This window comes from Electrophorus electricus, chromosome 10, assembly GCF_041902795.1.
Source record: "Electrophorus electricus isolate QZ-2024a chromosome 10, ASM4190279v1, whole genome shotgun sequence".
NCBI lineage: Eukaryota > Metazoa > Chordata > Actinopteri > Gymnotiformes > Gymnotidae > Electrophorus > Electrophorus electricus.
The window spans coordinates 3,083,409-3,107,685 of NC_137506.1; the positions used below are offsets into that span (position 1 = coordinate 3,083,409).

Here is a 24,277-nt window from a genome sequence, read left to right on the forward strand (position 1 = left end):
CGGTCGCTGCTGAGAGCCAATCAGAAGGCAGCGCCAAAACCCGCCCACTTCCTAACGCACGGTCGAACAGGGGTGTGTCTCGCGGAAGTCCTTGTTCTCGAGCTCTCCGCGTTCACAGGGGTCCGTGCAGATCGAAAGCCTCCCCAGAGATGGCGAGACCACTGACCGACCACGAGAAGCGAAAGCAGATCAGCGTGCGCGGTATCGCGGGGCTGGGGGACGTGGCTGAGATCAAGAAGAGCTTCAACAGGCACCTGCACTTCACGCTGGTCAAGGACCGCAACGTGGCCACTCCGCGAGACTACTACTTCGCGCTGGCGCACACCGTCCGCGATCACTTAGTCGGACGGTGGATTCGCACCCAGCAGTACTACTACGAGAAAGACCCGAAGGTACTGGGGGGGGGGGTTTGCATCCGCAGGTAAAGGTGCGTTGGCGGTGCACGGGCGGGGGTGCCCGACTGTTGTGCAAAACTGCCCCCCGATCGTGCAGAAAGTTCATAGATTGCTGCTGTTGCATGTTGCGCACTTTTTGGGGGCGCCGTAGGTTTAAGGGCCGTGGCGCGTATGGGTTAATTTTTTAGACGGAAACGTTGGGCTTCTTCATGATTTCACAATAAAGCACCCTTCTCGGATGTGTGCAATTTAGAAATGCTCCTCGGAGTTACAGTAGCAGTACTGAACAATTAATGCAACACGGGCTTGCAGGGCATTGCATCAATGGCACTTCAGTGGTTTCTCTGGATTTGGACCCCACAGCCTGAACTTTTAACCACCGTGCAGGCACACAGGGAGCACACAGGGCCCCTCTGTCTGCCTGGGGCATGCCAACTCACTACGTGGGTATATTCCTGCTGCTCTTTCGGTGGAAAATTTTCACCTGGTTGTCTAAACATCTCATTCCATGCACTGAAGTGTCATGCTATGATGTTTATTAGTAAACATAATCTTGAACGTGGGTGAAACAGCATTGCGTTGGAAACACTTCCTCAGATAAGCCATTAAAAAACACTTCTGCTGTCACTCCAATAGGCTGGCCAGCTTTGGGCAAAAAAAGAACCACCCAGCAGAGAAAGTGAGCCTGTCCTGGGTTATTAAGTACAGCCCGGTACCATGGTGGCTGCGTGGAACATAAACTAATCGAACCAATCAGGAGACCCTAAGGAGTCTACTGGGTAACTGCACGCGTGCTTAGACCTGGCTACAGCCTTCAGCGTTTAGATGAGGCTGCATAAGAAATCCTGTTCAGCAATCTGTATTTCAACCTTCACAATTTTCACACAGGTATGGAAACACGATGTGGTTTTAATGAGGACTGTAATGATATTGGCCCCTGCTTTAAAAGTTGGGTGGGAATTTTAATAAAAGTTATTTATTAACTTCTCTGTTTAAGAGAACTGATCTAGTATTGGCCTTAACTTTCAGTGTTTTAATGAATGCTGTTATATCGGGGGTGAGGGGCTAACTACAAACGTTTTACTCTCTCTCTCACACACACACACACACACACACACACACACACACACACACAGAGACACACACACACACAGAGACACACACACAGACAGACCTGTATTAGTTAGGACTCTCTTTTGTACATGTGGCCTGGATTAGTGCTGTGCTAAACTGAGTACTAACTCACTGCTGAACTTTGAACCAGTTTAGCTTTGGTCATTTCTCTGCTGGGAGTCTGGTTTGTAGCAGGCGGAGAATGTTTTGCTAATGGCTTTACTGCTGAAGTCTGCCCTGGCCTTCACAAACAGAGCAAATCTCCTTTTCGTAAACGTAGAAAACTCGACGTAGCCATGCACGTAACGCAGTATGTGCTGACGAGCAGGATTCCGAGGGGAATGTGTAACGGGCAGAAGCGATGCACCACGGAGCTGACTTCGGCCCTTCTCTCTGCCCCTTTCAGCGGGTTCACTACCTCTCTCTGGAGTTCTACATGGGCAGGACCCTGCAGAACACCATGGTCAACCTGGGCCTGCAAAACACCTGCGACGAGGCCATCTATCAGGTAACAAGTCGATCCACGCGGTGTCTGCATCTTACAGTGTACATTATGTCTTCTGGGTAATGCTAACCAAGCCAAACGGGGAGTCTGACCTAAGGACTTCTTCCAGGGAGACTACAAAGCATTTTTGTAAGTCACTTTGGGACGTGAAGTTGGCTAAACGCTGTAAATGGGAACGCAACCCTTTACTCGTCACTGATCTACTCCAGACTTCAACGTGATGCACCACACCGGTAATCGAACCACGATGTACGTCTTTTAGTGTGACCGTGTACTAGATGCTAAGGAAGCCCTGCTTCTGAGAACTGCAGTGTTGATACTGTCTACCAGGTAATGGCTGCAGTGTTCCTGCTGTTTGCTCCACAGGAACCAAACTGCTTCGTGATGATTTAACTGCTCAGGGGTGACCTGTTTATCTGAATGTTACAGTACGACTGCTGTCTGCTGGATAGCAACCAACTGAACTTCTTCAGTACGCAGGCCGGTTTTCCCACATAGTCTAGTGCATATGCTGCAGTAATCGTGCTATTTGCCTGATGATGAACCACACACGGGGCCACAGTAGTGTTCGTGTTTTCTGATGGATAATTAATTTTCAAGTCAGTTTTGCGGTTTCCTAATGTGCCCCTCTCCCTCCATTTCCTGGCATGTACCTTGGTTTTACAGTGCTGGTTTTACAGTTGTGTACAGAGCCATATGGTGGGTGAAGCAGTACCACGTTTCCCCCCCGCTGGGTTTAGGAAGGTCTGGGTCAGCAGAATCCCACAACCCCCTCCGGCTCGGCCGTGGAGGGTCTGCGCCATCTGGGCTGGAATGGAAGCACAAGGGATCCTGGGAACGTTGGTGGAGCTGCATCTGAACTTTAGAAGTACGAGAGTGAAGGTGTTTAATGGCGCGTTCGCGTGCACGCCACGCCTTTACGTAGTTATCAGGATGGAATGCCTCAGCGTTATAGGTACAAGACCTTCACTGTGAAGACATGCTTCAGAACAAATTAAACAAACATACATTTCAGGAGATCTTGGAGGAGGAGAACAAGTTGTGCCAGAACTTGTCCCAGGCAGTTTTAATTCATTGCTAATTACAGTTTATTTGGGTGATGTATTTTAATACCAAACGTCCTTGTGTTACACTCACTGCCCACTCTAATCATAGCTCATATCTTACCGTGCACGGTTTGTCAGCCAATCTCTTCCCTGTTAAACACTGGACAGTTTCTGACCACATCACCACTAGTGTCTGAACGCTATAGGATGCCGGACCGTCCTCATCGTGGCAGTGATGCCAGCAGGGTATTGGCTGGTAGCACTACCCATCCGAGAGTACCTGGCCAGTAGCCTGGGGCCAGAAACTGTCCATTCAAAGTGCTTGTGAATGGACAACCCAAACGTATTGGCTTTGAATCGCTGCCTGTGCATCTACAAGGCGCTTTCAAAAATGAGCGTTCTTGTTAAAGCGGGTGCTCAAGGCATAGCGCGTGGCGTGGGGGACGTTTCAGCTCAACGTGTAGCACGGCTATAAGTGTGTGTGTGTGTGTGTGTGTGTGGTGTGTGTGGGGGGGACGTTTCAGCTCGGATTGGATTTAGAGGAGCTGGAGGATATCGAGGAGGACGCTGGACTGGGTAATGGTGGTCTAGGACGGCTTGCAGGTACACACGCGTACACGCAAACACTTTTTTTCTTTCTGGGGAAATGCTAACGTCTGTAACTTCCCTTTTTATAAAAGTCTTTTTTTACATTTTACAATATGCCTTACGGCTGTACAGTTTTGCCAAAGCAATGCAAAGAGTGAAGCAGAAGTAGAAAATAAATTATTTCTCTCTCTCTCTCTCTAGCTTGTTTCCTGGACTCTATGGCAACTCTGGGTCTAGCAGCGTATGGTTACGGCATCCGCTATGAGTTTGGTATCTTCAACCAAAAGATCTCCAATGGCTGGCAGGTACAGCCAGGGGAGGGTGCTTCTGTTGAGCTTTGATTGGCTAAACAACTGGCATGGCAATTTTTTGAAGGCTTTGACTAGCCAATGTGTCCTTGCCTTCCAGGTGGAGGAGGCAGATGATTGGCTACGCTATGGTAACCCATGGGAGAAGGCCCGTCCAGAGTACATGCTCCCTGTGCATTTCTATGGTCGGGTGGAGCATACAGGGGCGGGGCCAAAGTGGGTGGACACGCAGGTCAGCCAATCACCATCTTGGGGGTGGGGGGTGGATGCAGTCTGTATGTAGAACCTGTTCAGTGAAGTCTGTTGAGTTTGTGGATTATTGGTCCAATGGCGCTATAGACTCTAACCTGACAGAATCCAGACAGGAAAAAAGAATGGTGGAATTGCAGAGTTGATTAGATAAAGGCTTTTTTTTTTTTTATCAAACGTCTCTCTCTCTCTCTCTCTCTCTCTCTCTGCCATCTCTTCCCCAACTTTTCTCTGTGGTAGGTGGTGTTGGCCATGCCCTATGACACTCCAGTCCCTGGATTTAAGAACAACACCGTAAACACCATGAGACTCTGGTCTGCCAAGGCTCCCAATGACTTCAACCTGCAAGAGTGTATGTTTCTACACACACAAACACGCACGCACGCATGTACGCACGGGCAGTACCATGGCACCCCTGCGCTCTCTTGCACAGGCTTATGCTAACGCTTTGTTTTCTGTGCGGGTACGCGCTCATTTCCCACATGGCTTGTGTCTGGCCGAGCTCACACCGTTCCACAATCACATGGACTCTGCGCTCTTTACTGAAAGATTTCTCTTCTGTTTTTGGCTATTGTTGACTCCTGTTATGCTGTAGTGTTCTCAATCTTCACCACACACACATGTGCACGTGCATTCACTGGCCTCTCGACACTTTTCTGTTAGTTTGGGCTGATTTTTGCACAAAGGGGCAGTGTTTTGCATCTTTTCCTAGACCCACTACATGCATCTTCGTTCATGGTTTTGTCTGGGTATCAGCATGCACTAGGGCTAGGAAAAAAAAAACACAAACAAAACATGGCAAACGTGAACCAAGAGTGAGATTCACTAAGATAACAGGTCATTGTATTAAAATGCTGAGCACGTGCTGTTTCATTACCTCTTCATTATGGTAATTAAAATCTGTTTGTAATGTCTGTTCAGTTGTTCAGTTTGCTGACCCTGGTTTCGATTCTAGATTTGGATGCATGTTTTGTCAGAGGGTTTTATTCTCTGCTTATGCACACCCGAAAGTTCTAGAATAACAGGATTTTGGGAGTGTTATACCTTTGCCAGAGAGCGGGATATCCGCACAGAATACTAAATATAACTCCTTTGCCCACACCACACTGTCACAAATAACAGGACAGGATCTGGCAACCTGCCGGTGTTGCCCCTGGATACACTGTTGTTTGTGATTATAGCACCAACCTATAGGAGCTCCCCCTAATGGACAGAAAGTCTTGGTTTGATCCTAGAACAGACGCCTAGTAATAATTCAACACTAAAACTTTGCTGTCAGTTCATTGTGCAGCGTGATTTCACCGCGTTAAACGTGCCCGCGCACTCGCCCCACTTGCTGGGTGTTTAGTGAGCCTTAAAGTAGTTTTAAGGAAGTATACTCAGGCATATCTGTGGACGGCTTTTCTTAAGACCTCGTGGTCATTGCTTTAGGGCAACAACATAAATCATATATCATATTTCAGTGCCGCAACACAATGCTCAAAAAATGGGCTGTAATGAAAAACGGTTGGCCTCCAAAACAATATTGAATTAATGGATTCATTTATGAATTTGACAGAGCAGAGGAGATTCTTCTTCCTGCTTTACCATTTTTGATTTTCTCTCTTCGCAGTTAACGTGGGGGACTACATTCAAGCCGTGTTGGACCGGAACCTGGCAGAGAACATCTCGCGAGTGCTGTACCCAAACGACAACGTGAGCCCCCGCCACGACGGCCGCTGTGTGATGACGCAGACTGCTTCCTGTTGTTCTTTTTGTTTATTACATTCCAGCATGCTGTTCACATGCTGTTTGGCTTCCTGTCAGAAAGAATCAACTTTCAGGCACACTGAAAGTTTTACACGCAAGCCCACACAGACATGTATGCAAGCATATTTAAGGTTTGTGTTTATGTGCAAGTGCAAGTTAACATACTTGGTACGTGCTTATGCACAAGGAGTGTTTGCGTTTCTACAGGAGGCCGATTAGGGTGAAGGCTTGCCCGAGCAGGTTCCGTAAAAACCACTTTATAAGGAGATCGTGATTACTGTGTGGTAACGTGCATGACTCGCACTAGGGAGGTGCGTGCGTGTGTGCGTGTGTGTGTGCGTGTGCTGGCACTGTGTTGGCTTCTCTCACAGTAAAGCCCTGCAGACTTCATTGTTTGTTTGTTTGTGTTTGTGTGTGTTTTTGTTTGTGTGTGTTTGTGTTTGTGTGTGTGTTTGTGTTTGTTTGTGTGTGCGCGTGCAGTTTTTCGAGGGGAAGGAGCTGCGTCTGAAGCAGGAGTATTTCGTAGTGGCTGCCACCCTGCAGGACATCATCAGACGTTTCAAATCCTCCAAGTTTGGCTGCAGGGACCCCGTGCGGACATCCTTTGAGAGCTTTCCGGATAAGGTAGAACGCTCCGCCCCTTGCAGCACAAATCGACAAACGGCCCCGCCCACTTTCACGCACCCTCTCCTTCCGTAAATCGGCCAGGTGGCTTCACTTGCATGACTGCACTTCAGCATCGCCCAAGCACGAAACATTCGATACGTTTAACCCAATAAACCGAACGACAACAAGAATAATATGTACATGTCAAGATGTTTGGTCACCCTTCCTGCCCTCTGTCAGGTGGCGATACAGCTGAACGACACCCACCCTGCCCTGGCTATCCCTGAACTCATGAGGTTCTTCTTGGATGTGGAGAAAATGAGCTGGGAGAAGGTATGCTCCCGACGTTTACCTAGAACCTCACTCTCACTTAGAACCTCAGTCTCACTTAGAACCTCAGTCTCACTTAGAACCTCAGTCATATTTAGATAATGGAGTTATATTTAGCTAATAATGCTGTAGAAATAATGCCCTTAAAAAAATCTTTTTTTTTTTTTTTTTACCTCATTCACTGTACGTGGCTGCATTTAAAAAAACTTTTAGCAGACTGGTCTGTTGTGTGCTGCAGGCTTGGGACATCACTAGGAGGACGTGTTCCTACACCAACCACACGGTGCTACCCGAGGCTCTGGAGCGCTGGCCTGTGTACATGTTCGAGAAACTTCTGCCCAGACACCTGCTCATCATCTACGAGATCAACCAGCGTCACCTGGATGTGAGCATGCGCGAGAGCGCGCACACACGCGCACGCGTGTCCATCGATCATTGGAACTCATTATAAAGTTATAATGAGTTCTAAATTATAACTCGAAAATGAGAGCGGTTGCCCACATGAGCCTTATATAAGCTACATGATATTATTTATTTTGTTCTTTGTGAACTGTGGCTCCTGCTCATTTACATTTACGGCATTTAGCTGACGCTTTTATCCAAAGCGATATTTGAATATTTGTTTATAAATCTTGTAGTATTTTAGTGGTTTTTTGGTTTTTTTTTTGTTTGCTTTTTTAAGTTATGATTTTAATATGTTGAATTTGGTTATTAGTTAGGGTCGTGTAGCTCATATATATAAAATTAGACTTCTGATCATGTCCGTTGTGACAGTGAGGCAGATTGAAATAACTTAAGTTGACTAGTTGGAAAAAAAATATCTCTCTCTCTCTCTCTCTCTCTCTCCCTCTCTCCCCCTACCTGTAGATGATTTCTGCCCTGTATCCGGGGGATTCCGAGCGCTTGCGTCGAATGTCTTTAATCGAGGAGGGTGACCCCAAAAGGATCAACATGGCCCACCTGTGTGTGGTGGGCTCACACGCCGTGAACGGAGTCGCGCGCATCCACTCCGACATCGTCAAGAGCACAGTGTGAGTGCGAGCCCGTGTTCCGACGTGCCCAGCTTCACAGTGGCGAGGTGGCACGCTGGCAGATAATTAAATGAGGTGTTTTTATGTTTCTTGGCTTGTTTTCATTTTTTCCTGAAGGTTTAAGGACTTTTACGATGTGGAGCCAGAGAAGTTCCAGAACAAAACGAACGGCATCACCCCTCGCCGCTGGCTTCTCCTGTGCAACCCCGGCCTGGCCGACATCATCGCCGAGGTGCACGCCTGCCTGCCACTCAGTCACCCTGTTAGCGTAATCCACTGTTCATCAGGAAACAGTGTAAAGCACCTCCATACTGAGCAGAGTTTAGTTTTCCAACTATACGTCAGGTCACAGCAGAGGCCAAGGAGGGACTTTTATTTTGAAATGCGAGGTCCACACTGTTCTATTCAGCAATTCCCTGGCTCAGACATGTTCGTTTCCTTGTTCGAAACACTCTAAATCCCTGGAAGAGGGATTCGTCTCTGTGGATCTTGGTTTCTTCTTGGCTTCTGCTGTGGCGAGCATTTAACACGTGAACCATTTGCTTGTGTGCTGTGGCTGTCCGGTCGTAGAAAATCGGCGAGGACTTCCTGAAGGACCTGTACCAGCTGAGGAAGCTGTTGGACTACATCAACGACGATGTGTTCATCAGGGACGTGGCCAAAGTCAAACAGGTCACTGCCTCTCCCTGTCACACACACACACACAAAAAGAGAGGCCTGGTGGACCACATGAATAACGATTCAAACCAGTCTCTGCTTCTCCATCTCCGCCTTGCTGAGGGCTTTGCTTTTGGCTCTGTGTCCGAGGGTTTCTCTTGCACAGCATGGTACCTGATGTGGCCCTGTGCACGTTCCTGTTTTCCCAGCTCAGGCCATCGCGCAGTTATCTAAGCTGGATAATAGTCTTCAGTCCTGGGAGGTTAAATCAGGAGTGTGAGAAATAGGAATGAGAATTATGCACATAACTCCCATGACGGTCCTAAATCCAATGCATAAAATTACCATATTAAATATTCTTAATGCTTCCCTGTTTACTACTTTTAAGTCTTTAGCATTATTTGAATGCTTTAATGTAAAAATAGATCACAGATTCTTGAATGATAAACCCCAAACAGTAGCACAGAAACACTAATTGTGTGTGTGTGTGTGTGTGTGTGTGTGTGTGTGTGTGTGTGTGTGTGTGTGTGTGTGTGTGTGTGTGTGTGTGTGTGTGTGTGTTTTATAGGAGAATAAACAGAAATTGGCAGTGTACCTGGAAAAACAGTACAAAGTTAAGATCAATCCAGAGTCCATCTTCGACATTCATGTCAAGAGGATCCATGAGTACAAAAGACAACTACTCAACTGCCTACATATCATCACCTACTACAACAGTAAGAAAACATACACACACACAACTTTACCCTTTTGTACATCAGCGACAATATCTTCAGAAATAAATGAATACATACATGTAGTCACTTCCACTTTTCCACTGCAGTTCTTTTAAAATCTTTACTGTTTGCAGCGCCCCTCTTCCCAACAGCAGATTTTGGCTCCAGCCAAAAAATTTCATTTGGGTTGAGCTCAGAAATCATTGCTGGCCAGTTTAAAAAGGTCCATTTTTCGTTCTCAACCTTTTCCTGAGGTTGATGTGTGCTTTGGTCCTTTATTCTTCTATAAGGTGCACGTTTCATTACAGGCTCCACTTCAGATAACAACACTGGTTTGCCTTGCCAGAGTGCACTATTTGGGTTTCCTTTCCTAGGACCTTTTCATTGATTGGTTGTGGTTTGTCTGGAGCTTCTGGAACAAGTTCGCTTGCCCCTTTCCATGCCAGTGTGTGGTACAGGTTGAATTCCAGCCTGAAGATCTTTGCATGTTGTTGTACATGGTGGCTTTTCCACGGAACCTGTCATCGGTTTTCCTCTTTCCACCTGGTTCTGGAAGGTTCTTGGCTGTTTCATGAGTAGCAAACGTCTTCGTAACATTTTGAACCGTTAGAGTCTGGATGCTGAGGTTCAGGTTAGAGAGTCTGGTAGACTGTAGACTGCTTGTGTTTGGTTATAAGGGCCGTGGGGTGGGGTGTGGGAAGGAAGAGGAGAGTGGAGGAATACCCAGTGTAGGTTACTCACAACGCTCACGCACTTTCAAGCCATACTGATCCCATCTCCAGTTTGAATAGAGATGAGCACAAATCACTGAAAGAAAATTCAGAAAAATATTAGAAAGTTTGTCAAGTTCATGTGCAACACTACTTACTGATTGTACTATCCAATTCATTCTTCCCATAATTTACTAATCATTTCACTTCTGTTACATAATTGTTTTACTAATAATTTCTCTTGCTTAGGGATCAAAAAGGAACCAAATAAGATGTTTGTGCCCAGAACAATAATGGTTGGCGGCAAGGTGGGTCTTTGCCTAATTTTTCAAAGAATATTTTAATACATTTTAATTTATAACCCACACTTTTTTTCTTTTTTTTTTTAAGAACCCTTTTCAAGAAAATTATATTTTCAAGCCACAGGCAGTACTCATTACATTGATCATAAGTGGCAGTGGTAGCTCAGTGGTTGAGGTTCTTGACTAGTAATCAGAAGGTTGCTGGTTCAAGCCCCACCACTGCTAAGTTGCCACTGTTGGGCCCCTGAGCAAGCCCCTTAACCCTCAATTGGTCAAGTTGTGCTCACTCATAATTGTAAGTTGCTTTGGATAAAAGCATCAGATAAATGTAATCATTTTTTGTGTTTTTGTTTGTCCTGTCCAATACTGCCCCCCTACAGGCTGCCCCTGGGTACCACATGGCTAAGATGATCATAAAGCTGATCACGTCAGTGGCACAGGTGGTGAATAACGACCCAGTGGTGGGTGACAGGCTGAAGGTGATCTTCCTGGAGAACTACAGAGTGACCCTCGCGGAGAAAGGCAAGTCTCCCACACTCACACACACCTGAACTTCAGCGACCTCAGAGAAACGCTGCCCCTCCTCCCCGCCCCTGCGTTCCCGCCCCTCCTGCTTTGAAGTGGACTGCAGACCTGCAGAGCGCACACAACCTCAGCCTTTTCTCTAGTGAATCTCAGAGAGGGGGAGGGGCCAGACACGCTGCCTTTTTGCGTCACACTTCACTAGAAGGGCTCGAAGCTCCCACTGGTCGGGATGTGTTGTGGCTGTTTACCCGCAGTGTTTCAGAGTGTCCGTGATGTTGCTCTTGTTTAGTGATCCCGGCAGCGGACCTGTCGGAGCAGATCTCCACGGCAGGCACTGAAGCTTCTGGAACGGGCAACATGAAGTTCATGCTGAACGGAGCCCTGACCATCGGCACCATGGACGGAGCTAACGTGGAGATGGCAGAGGAGGCCGGAGAGGAAAACCTGTTCATCTTCGGCATGAGGGTGGAGGAGGTGGAGGCCATGGACCGCAAGGGGTGAGGGAGGGAAATGGTTGACTCATTGATCCATTCTTTAATACTGCTTCAGTCTGATTTTGATCCCTGTAGCTCTGGGGTCTGTGTGGTGGGCAGGTTCAACGTTCTGGGGTCTGTGTGGTGGGTGGGCGTAATGTTCTGGGGTCTGTGTGGTGGGCAGGTTCAACGTTCTGGGGTCTGTGTGGTGGGTGGGCGTAATGTTCTGGGGTCTGTGTGGTGGGCAGGTACAATGCTCTGGAGTACTATGAGAGGCTGCCAGAGCTCAGGCAGGTGATGGACCAGATCCGCACAGGTTTCTTCAGTCCCAAAGAACCAGAGCTGTTTAAGGGCATCGTCAACATGCTCATGCATCACGACAGGTAACCCAGTGTATGTGCCTGTGTGTGTGCGTGCCTAAAACAATGTTTATCTTTGAACTGGACTGTTTAATGAATTGGGTATCTGTAGAGGTTTTATAAAAATAAAACCACTGAAACGTGCTAATCGTCTCCATTGAGGAGCTAACATGCTTTCACATTCTGTTCAGGTTCAAGGTGTTTGCTGACTACGAGGCTTACATCAACTCTCAGGAGAAGGTCAACAACCTCTACAACGTGAGCTGTGCAGAGCCTTGCATGCAAATCACATGCAAAAACAATATAGCCATCCTGGTACAGAGACTGGTCTCTGCTAGCTTGCCACCAGTTTGTACTGAGGCTCGTGAAAGAGTGTAACCTGGTAGAATAACTACGGGACATTACAACCATTGACACACGGTGTGGTCATGTGGAGTGGTTAGGTTTGCATTATTGTTGTCAAAAACTCTCTCTTTTTCTCTCACATTCCTGATTTCAGCACCCCAAAGAGTGGACGAAGAAGGTGATCAGGAATATTGCTGCCTCCGGCAAATTCTCTAGTGATCGCACCATATCGGAATACGCCAAGGAGATCTGGGGGGTGGAGCCATCAGACGTAAAGATCCCACCACCCAATGAGCCCAGAGACTGAGAAAGCAATTGTGGCAGATTGGCCAGTAATTAGCGATGCCTGCTCTATCCCTCCCCTCCTTTTGACACTGCAGGTGTGTCTAGTTTATTTTCTAGATCTGCTATACACTTGATTGGTTCAGTTTGGTTGCATTAATGTTACCATTGACAAGTGCAGGTTAAGCCTGGGGAAGAGGTCTCTTCTGAGACAAACTAAAACTTAACCTTTTATATCGTTAACTCCATCACACCTGTAGATTAATCCCCATATGTTGCACTTATTTTATAAACACTGTTCAATCCAGATATCGAATATATAATTCTTGGATTATTAATAATGTTTAATTGCCTTGACTGTACACCATATTTAAGTGCCTCTATAATCCCGATACACTGTTGAAGCACAGATGCCATAGCGGACGCTCAGCTAAATAGCACTCTTATTCTGTCGTTTGCTTGCAAGCCAATGTGGGCTGTTGGCACCTGCTATCCTTTATGCTGTTAGCAATTAGCACCTGGTTAGCCCTTGTACTGTGGTTAGCAATTAGCACCTGCTGGCCCTTTTTAATGATGCTGTCATCACAATGGAGCAACAAGACCAGTGAAGGCCAGGGGTGTTAGTTTTAGACGTCATAATATAGCTTGCCCAATTTTCGTTCATAGTCATTTCTTTGATAGAAGAGTAAGTCTAACTATTGATTTTTAGGTTTTCTCTCGCTCTCTCTCAAAATTGTCTAGAAGAACTCCATCGTGTACTTGTTGTTTCGAACTCCACCCATCCTACCTGGAGATACTGGCAGAGCAGTTAGGTTACTGTGGCAACCGTTTATGACTCCATGTTGTCTTGTTTGCACTGCTATATTCAGTCTCTATTCTACCACATCCAACAGGAAATTAACCACCCACAGGTGCTTTTATAGTTAAGAGTGAGCACTTATAATGGCTAGAACCACATTTTAAGTTGAAAAGAAATTTGGTGGGCAGCATCTGAAAAAGAAAAAAAAAAAGTTCGCATAAACAAAGCTTCTGAGCATTTCAACCTTAATGCCCCGCCCGCCCCAGGCAGGGGTCTGGGGGTTATTTGGTGGATTGATTTAGATGAGTTTGCACACTCAGAGCACAGAGGCCTTCTTTGAATCAGTACTGTAAGGAATGTTTGTGAAGTTATTGCTATCGTTGAAGAATAAAACCTGCTTGAAAACAAAACTGCTCTTCTGCAATATGTTCAACGTTCTGTGTTCTAAATGGTCTGGGTGGTAGAATTAAAGTCTGAGAGGTGGAAGGGGGTGACCGCGATGTCCGATGTTGTGGTGGTCCGAGTGAAAATCAGGTCCAGAACGTTGCCCACTCTGAGTCGGAGGACACTGGTTGAGGACAAGGTCAAATGACATCAACAGTGGAAGGATGCAGGAGGAATGTAGCTCGTCTGATGGAAGTTTTTAAGTCACCAAGGAAAATGAGTGGGTTTCCTTCAATGAGGAATTGACTCAGGAGGGCGTCAGGCTCATCAATGAAGTTATCTAGGGAACCTGGAGGGCGGTAGATGACAATGATGTTAAGTTTGCGGGAAAAGACAGTGTAATAGCGTGAAATTCAAAAGAAGAGATTGAAAGAGTAGAGGAAAGGAAAGTGGAGCGAAACGCCACTTTTGAGACGATGGTAATCCAGTGCCGCCACCTGCTGAGATACCTTGGAGAATGTGTGAATGAAGAGGCAGAGGACAGGGCAGCCGAGTTCCCAGGGGTGATCCATGTTTCTGATGGAGCCAGGAAGTGGAGGGATGCTAGTACTGAGATGAAGTGAGCCTTCTGGACAGAAGATTGGCAATTCCAGAGCCCTCCTGCCAACACGGTCTGTGCACTATTAGAGATTCACAATTGTGTTTATTGTTATTTGTATTCCGAGTACATTTGTTCAGTATTGCACGATACGCCTGTTATATGGCAAGAACATAAAGTGGACTTTCATGTCTAGTTAAAATGCAGGCCTGTGAAGGAGTGAGATGGGAAATGGCCCACAGAACCAATCAGCACAGAGGGCCAGATGTGACACGATTGGAGACTGCCCAGCCCTACACCCAATCAGCACGGAGGGCCAGATGTGCACCTCTGTAAATCACAACACCTCATGTTTCAGGGTGAACTTCAGGGTGAAGCTTTGGAGACCTGTTCCTGGATTAAGCCTTTGGTTCCATCTTCTCACTTCAAACTCAGCTGAACCAATACAAGACAAGAGCTGGCATACTGCATGCCACAATCTGGCATACGTGCACGGTCGGTTTCTGTGATTCCCAGATAATCAATCAGGAATACTGTATGTAAATATAAAGCTTTTTCCCTCATTTTCCTCTGCAGTGTTGGTATGGTGTTTTAGTCTTCATGCTGTGATATTACTGAACAAGGGACAGTTCTGGCATTTCCTGTTGAACTAGTCCTACTCTCTTTTTCCCTCCCAAATCTTTTCATTTCAAAAATGTACATAATTTTGAAATTTTAGCTTGGTCGTTATATTGGAGAACCAATCAACAAGTGTACACTGGTGTTCTGTTTTTCTTTATTCAATGAACAATATTCTTTTATACAATTTCTGTATAGTTAAACTTTGTTAGTACTATACTAATGTGTCTGAATCTCTTACCTCAGAATTTCTATGAAGTTCTAGGAAAAACCTGGGTGATCAGAATTTCTTTTAGACATTGAGAAAGCTGTTACTATTTCTATGGTTACTATTTCTCAGTGATACCATCATTGATATAATGGCAAAGTCACTTGTCATTGATAAATAGAAGATCTTATTACAGCAACGCTATTCTAACCTGACAAAAAGCCAGTTATCACTTTACATATCTGTTGGCTGAGCTTATGAAATGGCCCTGCCCCTAAGAACTGTGACCAGAATTAGCCAATACTCATGTAAAGTTTACAAAAATTCTGTTCAGTTTTGGTATTAGTTCTAAGTTTCAATTCCTGCACAAGTACTGTTCAGTTTCGGTTGTAGCTCTAAGTTTCGATTTTTGCACAATGACTGTTGCAGTGGGCGGAGGGAGAGTCCAGGGTATAATAACGGAGTGACGCGACTCAGAGTAGTCCGTTGCAGAACTGTACTTCTTTGAACCATACAATAAAATGGCAAATCCTGATCATGACCAGGTAAGGAACTAATAGGGAAATAATTCCGTAACAAAACAAATGGAACTTTCATGTAAAAATGGGATATCAGTAATTTACAGAATGTGACTAATTGAATAATAAGAACGTTACTTAAATACTTAGATATCCAAATGCCTCATCTAAATGTACTTGTCTTAAACTGCATCCTAAAAATACTGAGGTCAGAAAGAAGCTCATAGTGTTAGACTGCCAAGATAAACATCACAAAGATTGTTTTGAACCTTTTCAGGGGTTCTAAATCCCATACCAATATTTTTTTCTTATTTCTTCTATGTGACTGTAATCACATCTAATGTTCCAGGTGGATTTCAAGGTGACGCGAAATTCACGTTTCATCACTGAAATCTCAGTCGAGGGCCGGCACCTGAGCATAGATGACCTGAAATTGGAATTTCAGAAAGATTGTACAATATGGAATAAGCTATGTGAGCTGGGCAGTAGGAATCAGGGGTCAAAAATCTACAGCGAGAAACCAAGGATGCTAGATTACTTGAGTAAAACCATTCAAAGCTATCCGAAGCCAGTTGAATTCCATGTTGCAAATGTAGCACATGTCACTGAGGAAAATGCATTACTTGAGATATGGAAGTCAGAGAAATTCAGGCCAAATAACACCGAATTCTCATGGTGGGATTTGAAAATTACTGACGAGGAAATTAATTCTGCAGAAAAACGCTACTTAGAGACGAATAAAGCAACAAGCTCATATGAAAGCCAGGAACCGTTTCTGAAAAAGTTCACCACATCACCACTGTTCCAAACTCACGAATCCCGCTATGGCAATTATCGCTTTACGTTTCCACTGGCCGAGCTGCTGGAACGGTACAAAGAGCAGAACTGCGGAGGAAAGGAGCCAGTACTCAGAGTGTTTAAGACCATCGCCTATAAACAGGAGATTGTGTACGCTGTGCTGATTCACAGCCCCGAGTATAACGAACATTTTGGAGCGTTCCCAGCTCTTGAAGATAGTAAATTTGTTGGTTACCGTGATGGGAAAATTATCTGGAAAGCACAAGCTATTTCAGAAACTCACAGGTATCAGTTTTTATCAGGGGAGCTCGAATATCTACCGTCCCATGTGTTCTACGTATGGGATCAGGTTAGTGTAGTCTTTCACCTGCCAGTACAGGCTTCAGCTCACATTAAGGTCACAAAAAAAAGACTCATAAATGCCCTTGAAATTTGTACAATTGCCAAAATACATCTAACAAGGAATGAAACTAAGGCAGAGCCGGAGGCATTGTTGAAATGTTTGAAAAAGGAGGTAGAAGACATGGAGGAAGTTGTGAGTGGTTCAGAAAAAGAACTGAAAGAGGAGAGTGAGGTGAGTATTAAAACAGACTGAAAACTAGAAAATAAATGTGAATGATTTAAAGAGAGAATCAGGAGATAATGTGCACTTGGCCTATTATAAAATGAGAAAGCTTTAAGAAACAGCTAAACATAAGAAACAGCTTTTGCAGGGTAAAAAAAAAACTTGCTCTGGATTGTATCTGAAATTTTGCTCTATAAACTCTGATCGACGTGTTTGTGTCTATTTTTAGTTTTATCTCAGCTAGTTGTCACTATAATCTGTCAAACTTGTGAACATGCTATAATAGAGTACATAGTGTGATTGTAATCTGAAATTATATTGTGTCCAGCCGTCAATACCCACCACAGTACTAGAATGGAGAGTTCTTTTAAAACTATTTTTGCTTCAACGCAGACTAAACTCATCTGACATCATCGCTGTGGCAACTACACCCGTTCTCCCACTTGGGTCCTGCAAGCTGCAATCATGTGCCTTGACCAGCGAATCACTAGCTGTTTTATTTTACCGTCACAAACGGCTAGTAAATATATTTAGTGTTTATTTTAAGTTAAAACGCCAGCAGCAGTAAGACTGATGCCAAGGTAGGTCGAGCTGCTTAGCATTAAAAGGAGCACAAATGTGTGACCAATGGAAATAAATGCATGTTACTTATAAAATATGCAAATGTGCAAAAACCATATTCAGATGTGGATTTATTGAATTCAAAATATTAATTCATCAGGATTCAAGTATTTCTCTCACGTATTAATGAATTATTGAATACAATAACTCAGCCTATGGTAGACTTTGGTGAAAAGGTTACAAATCTATGGCAGTAGCAGAACACACCCATTAGATTATATTTATTACAAGTGCACAAAGGATATAGTCTGTGTTTATAATCAGGTATCAGTGCAGTTTGTCTACAGCTAATGCTTGAACTCTTACAACTATTTTTATGTTTTACTATTTCTTTTGCAGCTGACTTGATTTGGTGGTAGTTTTTATATGAATTATTTTTTTCTATTATTTTAACACTGAATTCCTGGACATTGTGAGATCTATAACACTATACAATTTATTGAAACAATTCTATGTAATTGTATAATCATTCCTAGTTTGTGTCAATTTTGCATTAAGATGTTTCATGTTATACTTTAATTATAACTGGACTGGGTGATATTTGAAATATTTGTATAATTCAAGTATGGAATAATAAGGTATATTGTGTAAAAGCAAATATTTCTATGTAAAATGAATCGAGCTTACCGCATACAAACAATAAACTCTGACCTGCCACACAAAGGCTTCGTGTGAAGTTCACTTGAAAAAGGCGCCGGCAGGTGGCGCTGCAGCGCCGACGTCTGGCGGCTTCTTTACGATGCGCAGGGAACGGGAACCTTCGGGTGGTGCACGGATGATCGCGGAACGGTGACCGGTACGTGAATCTCGGCCAAGGGTCTAAGGACAGCAGCGAGGATAGTCGCGAAATAGCGAGTTATAAGTTCCCCTTTGCTCACCGTGAGAGATAATAAAGGGTGAACGCAGGTAAGACTCGGGTAACGTTGCTTTGACAGGTAGCCTAGCAACAACACCCCTAGCTAGCTAGCTAGCTAGCTGGCTAACGTTAGCTGCGCTGTCTAACGGGATGGTTGACAGAAGAGCTACAACCAGAACAGTAACGTTATGTAAGGGCGCTGTTCTTGCTTTTACTGGGCTTAGGCGGCCAGCTGGACGACCAAGGCAACGTTCGTGTAACGTTGGGGACATTTTAAACTGCAGCTGCTGTTGTAGCTTAAGTGTGTGTGTGTGTGTGTGTGTGTGGTGTAGCTGAGGCTCGGCTAAGCTAAGTTCCTCAGCTGCGTCAGTCAGTATCCCGTGGCGTGGGTTAAAAACACGGGGTCCTGCTCGCTGGTTCTGGCTGCCCGCCCTTACTTCGTCACCTTCGTGGGTTGTTGTTGTTTTTTTTTAAAAAAAACAAACAAACACGGCGTCCAGTCGAGCCGAACGACGCTGCACCAGAGGACGGTTGTCTTAAAGTAGTGGCCGCATCTCTTTCATACAGAAGCAAGTTGTTAAGAACACCTTTGTACGTACATAACTGTTTTCTTCCCTCTCAGGTTCCTGTTTTTTTGGACCAGATCCACGTTTTACTGGAGTAAGACTGCAGGTCTAAGTCCAGGGTGGCTCCTTCTGCATGCATAGTGTGTACTTACGAGGGGTAGAAGTCATGTCGGCACTCTGATATATAAAAGGTTTGAAGGTGAATGAAATGTTGGCAAGCAGCCGATCAAACGCTGGTTTCTGAATACACTCGCACGCATTCAGCATAGTGCAACCAATCAAACATGCCACTCGCACGCATTCAGCATAGTGCAACCAATCAAACATGCCAAAAAAATGTAAATTTAAGTGAAACCGTTTACATTGAGAGAACCTTGTGTTTTGGTAGCGTTTAAAAGAATAAGTTTTGTGGTGGGGTGAACTGGCCGTAATTGGCCAGGATGAGTTTCATCAGTGAGTACAAAGTGACAAGATAGAGTTCCCCAGAGATCCTGTTACTCTTTCTTACATTGTGTGAGTGTGTATGAGTGTGTTTGTAATTGTGTGTGTGCATGCGTGTATGAGTGTGTTCGTAATAGTGTGTGTGTGAGTGCGTGCGTGTGTATATGAGTGTGTTTGTAATAGTGTGTGTATGAGTGTGTTTGTAATAGTGTCTGTGTGTGCGTGCGTGCGTGTGTATAAGAGTGTGTTTGTAATAGTGTCTGTGTGTGTGTGCGTGCCCGCGTATGGGTGGGGGGGTGTGTGTGTGTGCGTGCCCGCGTATGAGTGGGGGGGGGGTGTGTGAGCGTGCCCGCGTATGAGTGGGGGGGGGGGGGTGCGTGCCCGCGTATGAGTGGGGGGGGGGGTGTGTGCGTGTGTGCGTGCCCGCGTATGAGTGGGGGGGGGGGTGTGTGTGCGTGCCCGCGTATGAGTGGGGGGGTGTGTGTGTGTGTGTGCGTGCCCGCGTATGAGTGGGGGGGGGTGTGTGTGTGTGTGCGTGCCCGCGTATGAGTGGGGGGGGGTGTGTGTGTGTGTGCGTGCCCGCGTATGAGTGGGGGGGGGTGTGTGTGTGTGTGCGTGCCCGCGTATGAGTGGGGGGGTGTGTGTGTGTGTGCGTGCCCGCGTATGAGTGGGGGGGTGTGTGTGTGTGTGCGTGCCCGCGTATGAGTGGGGGGGTGTGTGTGTGTGTGCGTGCCCGCGTATGAGTGGGGGGGTGGGTGTGCGTGCCCGCGTATGAGTGGGGGGGTGGGTGTGCGTGCCCGCGTATGAGTGGGGGGGTGTGTGCGTGTGCGCAATAGTGTACGTGTGCGCGTGCGTGTGTATGTATGAGAGTGTGCGTGTGTATGTATGAGAGTGTGCGTGCGTGCGTGCATGCTCCTTGATTGCTGTTTTAAGATGGGGACATAACCTGACAGACACAATTCAAACCATAACTGAAAGTTTCATTGAGACCTTGTCCGTGTTTGCCTGATAACGTTAGATGACTTTTTTTTTTTTCTTTTCTCAGATCTTCTGAGTTTTTTGAAGGTCAAATGTGGATAATTGAAACAAATTACAAATGAATTTTTCCACATCTTCTAAGCTATGAAATTGCATACTGTACAAGTCCAACTCAGGAATTCTCGGGTTTAAGCTCACAGAAGAGCAGTGTGGTCTAGAATGGTATCCTGGCCATGTGAATATTTAAATACCACACTTTTATCTCACAGCGCCTGCCTGATAAAGACTTGCGTCACTTCTGCCTGCGCTGAGATTCTGCTTGTTTCTGTTTTTAAATCAACCTGGAAGTCCTACACAGTTGTGAAAGGGAGTCCAATTTGTTTAACCAAAACTGATTACTGATCGTGAGTGTTGTACACCAAACATGTCGGTGCATGGTCAGAAATGCTGGATGTTTGTCAATTTGTTAACAGAACATTTGACGGGAACATGAGTCAGCATATTTGGAGAAGGCTTGGTAGAAACTTTAGTGACTCGGCAGTGACTCAAGCAGTTCTTCACTTGACGAGAAGTGGTTGTCCTCGCTGGGATTGCTTAATTCTAGAGCAGTTGCGCAAAACGTAACTGATGAAAGTGACACCATAAATGAAGCACCGCTGTTCCTTTCAGCACTAGCAGCTGTTTATTAATCAGACTTCCCGAACACACGGTGTTTGGGAAGCACCGCGAAGCAAGCTACGACACACTTTTTCCAGTTATTACAATTAGGCAGGTCGGAATAACTGTTTCGAACTCCACCCATCCTACCTGGAGATACTGGCAGAGCAGTTAGGTTACTGTGGCAACCGTTTATGACTCCATGTTGTCTTGTTTGCACTGCTATATTCAGTCTCTATAATGGCTAGAACCACATTTTAAGTTGAAAAGAAATTTGGTGGGCAGCATCTGAAAAAGAAAAAAAAAAGTTCGCATAAACAAAGCTTCTGAGCATTTCAACCTTAATGCCCCGCTCGCCCCAGGCAGGGGTCTGGGGGTTATTTGGTGGATTGATTTAGATGAGTTTGCACACTCAGAGCACAGAGGCCTTCTTTGAATCAGTACTATAAGGAATGTTTGTGAAGTTATTGCTATCGTTGAAGAATAAAACCTGCTTGAAAACAAAACTGCTCTGCTGCAATATGTTCAACGTTCTGTGTTCTAAATGGTCTGGGTGGTAGAATTAAAGCTGCAGTCACAATGCAGTGGTCATTAAAATATTCCACAAATAGATGAGTCTTAAGTCTGTGTTTGAAGACTGCAAGGGACTCTGCTGTCCGTACTGCCAGCGGAAGTTCGTTCCACCATCTGGGAGCCAGGATGGAGAATAGTCTCTATGCTCGTCTTCCCAGGCTGGAGAGAAGAGAATGTCGTGGTTTAATGTGTCAAAGGATGCCGAAATGGCCAGAAAAATCAAGACCGGTGACAGTTTGGCAGCTTTAGCAGCATGACGTTTCTCTGCTATGAGGGCTGATTCTGTAGAATTTGCAGATGTTACTTCCAGTAAGAAGTTAGAAAGGAAAACTGGTATGAGTTGAGGTCTGAATCTAGGTGAGGTTCCCTCCACTGCCTCTCTGTTTCTGTTAGCCAGGGGGTTAGGTGGGGAGGACTTAGCAGGTCTAGAATAGATAGGGCACAGAAGATTAATCGATGAGGAGAACATAGAAAGGACAGTATTAGTGACCGTGTCCAGAGAGAGAGAAGAAAGAGGGTGAGGGACGGTGGACAAAACGGAAGGGACGAAGGAGTGATGAAGTGCAGATTGCGACAGAAGGAGGAAGAACATGTTGGGGAGGTATAGATGGAAAGAGAATGTGATGGTCTGAGAGGTGGAAGGGGGTGACCATGATGTCCGATGTTGTGGTGGTCCGAGTGAAAATCAGGTCCAGAATGTTGCCCACTCTGAGTCGGAGGACACTGGTTGAGGACAAGGTCAAATGACATCAACAGTGGAAGGATGCAGGAGGAATGTAGCTCGTCTGATGGAAGTTTTTAAGTCACCAAGGAAAATGAGTGGGTTTCCTTCAATGAGGAATTGACTCAGGAGGGCGTCAGGCTCATCAATGAAGTTATCTAGGGAACCTGGAGGGCGGTAGATGACAATGATGTTAAGTTTGGCGGGAAAAGACAGTGTCATGGCGTGAAATTCAAAAGAAGAGATTGAAAGAGTAGAGGAAAGGAAAGTGGAGCGAAACGCCACTTTTGAGACGATGGTAATCCAGTGCCGCCACCTGCTGAGATACCTTGGAGAATGTGTGAATGAAGAGGCAGAGGACAGGGCAGCCGAGTTCCCAGGGGTGATCCATGTTTCTGATGGAGCCAGGAAGTGGAGGGATGCTAGTACTGAGATGAAGTGAGCCTTCTGGACAGAAGATTGGCAATTCCAGAGCCCTCCTGCCAACACGGTCTGTGCACTATTAGAGATTCACAATTGTGTTTATTGTTATTTGTATTCCGAGTACATTTGTTCAGTATTGCACGATACGCCTGTTATATGGCAAGAACATAAAGTGGACTTTCATGTCTAGTTAAAATGCAGGCCTGTGAAGGAGTGAGATGGGAAATGGCCCACAGAACCAATCAGCACAGAGGGCCAGATGTGACACGATTGGAGACTGCCCAGCCCTACACCCAATCAGCACGGAGGGCCAGATGTGACACGATTGGAGACTGCCCAGCCCTACACCCAATCAGCACGGAGGGCCAGATGTGCACCTCTGTAAATCACAACACCTCATGTTTCAGGGTGAACTTCAGGGTGAAGCTTTGAAGACCTGTTCCTGGATTAAGCCTTTGGTTCCATCTTCTCACTTCAAACTCAGCTGAACCAATACAAGACAAGAGCTGGCATACTGCATGCCACAATCTGGCATACTGCATGCCACAATCTGGCATACGTGCACGGTCGGTTTCTGTGATTCCCAGATAATCAATCAGGAATACTGTATGTAAATATAAAGCTTTTTCCCTCATTTTCCTCTGCAGTGTTGGTATGGTGTTTTAGTCTTCATGCTGTGATATTACTGAACAAGGGACAGTTCTGGCATTTCCTGTTGAACTAGTCCTACTCTCTTTTTCCCTCCCAAATCTTTTCATTTCAAAAATGTACATAATTTTGAAATTTTAGCTTGGTCGTTATATTGGAGAACCAATCAACAAGTGTACACTGGTGTTCTGTTTTTCTTTATTCAATGAACAATATTCTTTTATACAATTTCTGTATAGTTAAACTTTGTTAGTACTATACTAATGTGTCTGAATCTCTTACCTCAGAATTTCTATGAAGTTCTAGGAAAAACCTGGGTGATCAGAATTTCTTTTAGACATTGAGAAAGCTGTTACTATTTCTATGGTTACTATTTCTCAGTGATACCATCATTGATATAATGGCAAAGTCACTTGTCATTGATAAATAGAAGATCTTATTACAGCAACGCTATTCTAACCTGACAAAAAGCCAGTTATCACTTTACATATCTGTTGGCTGAGCTTATGAAATGACCCTGCCCCTAAGAACTGTGACCAGAATTAGCCAATACTCATGTAAAGTTTACAAAAATTCTGTTCAGTTTTGGTATTAGTTCTAAGTTTCAATTCCTGCACAAGTACTGTTCAGTTTCGGTTGTAGCTCTAAGTTTCGATTTTTGCACAATGACTGTTGCAGTGGGCGGAGGGAGAGTCCAGGGTATAATAACGGAGTGACGCGACTCAGAGTAGTCCGTTGCAGAACTGTACTTCTTTGAACCATACAATAAAATGGCAAATCCTGATCATGACCAGGTAAGGAACTAATAGGGAAATAATTCCGTAACAAAACAAATGGAACTTTCATGTAAAAATGGGATATCTAATTTACAGAATGTGACTAATTGAATAATAAGAACGTTACTTAAATACTTAGATATCCAAATGCCTCATCTAAATGTACTTGTCTTAAACTGCATCCTAAAAATACTGAGGTCAGAAAGAAGCTCATAGTGTTAGACTGCCAAGATAAACATC

The 24,277-nt window shown here is 45.1% G+C and overlaps 2 protein-coding genes across 2 annotated transcripts in view; both read left to right on the forward strand.

The window, feature by feature from the left end:
- The first annotated feature begins 62 nt into the window (after positions 1-62).
- pygb (phosphorylase, glycogen; brain) lies at positions 63-13,498 on the forward strand. Its single transcript, XM_027017806.3, has 20 exons — positions 63-392; positions 1,915-2,016; positions 3,584-3,662; positions 3,849-3,952; positions 4,056-4,187; positions 4,445-4,556; positions 5,817-5,899; positions 6,434-6,577; positions 6,800-6,892; positions 7,128-7,274; positions 7,757-7,920; positions 8,038-8,152; positions 8,491-8,592; positions 9,146-9,293; positions 10,253-10,311; positions 10,686-10,827; positions 11,120-11,327; positions 11,552-11,686; positions 11,854-11,920; positions 12,162-13,498. Exons 1-20 carry the CDS (start codon positions 150-152, stop codon positions 12,312-12,314), a joined length of 2,532 nt encoding a protein of 843 aa, XP_026873607.1. The 5' UTR covers positions 63-149; the 3' UTR covers positions 12,315-13,498.
- A 1,680-nt stretch (positions 13,499-15,178) lies between these two features.
- Positions 15,179-24,277, forward strand: part of LOC118242319 (uncharacterized) — a 29,665-nt gene continuing 20,566 nt past the window's right edge. Inside the window, exons 1-4 of the mRNA XM_081722140.1 lie at positions 15,179-15,441; positions 15,764-16,786; positions 17,171-19,019; positions 20,307-24,055. Coding sequence (XP_081578266.1) covers positions 15,418-15,441; positions 15,764-16,786; positions 17,171-17,185 — 1,062 coding nt within the window. The 5' untranslated portion in view covers positions 15,179-15,417 and the 3' untranslated portion in view covers positions 17,186-19,019; positions 20,307-24,055. The remainder of the gene's footprint in view (positions 15,442-15,763; positions 16,787-17,170; positions 19,020-20,306; positions 24,056-24,277) is intronic.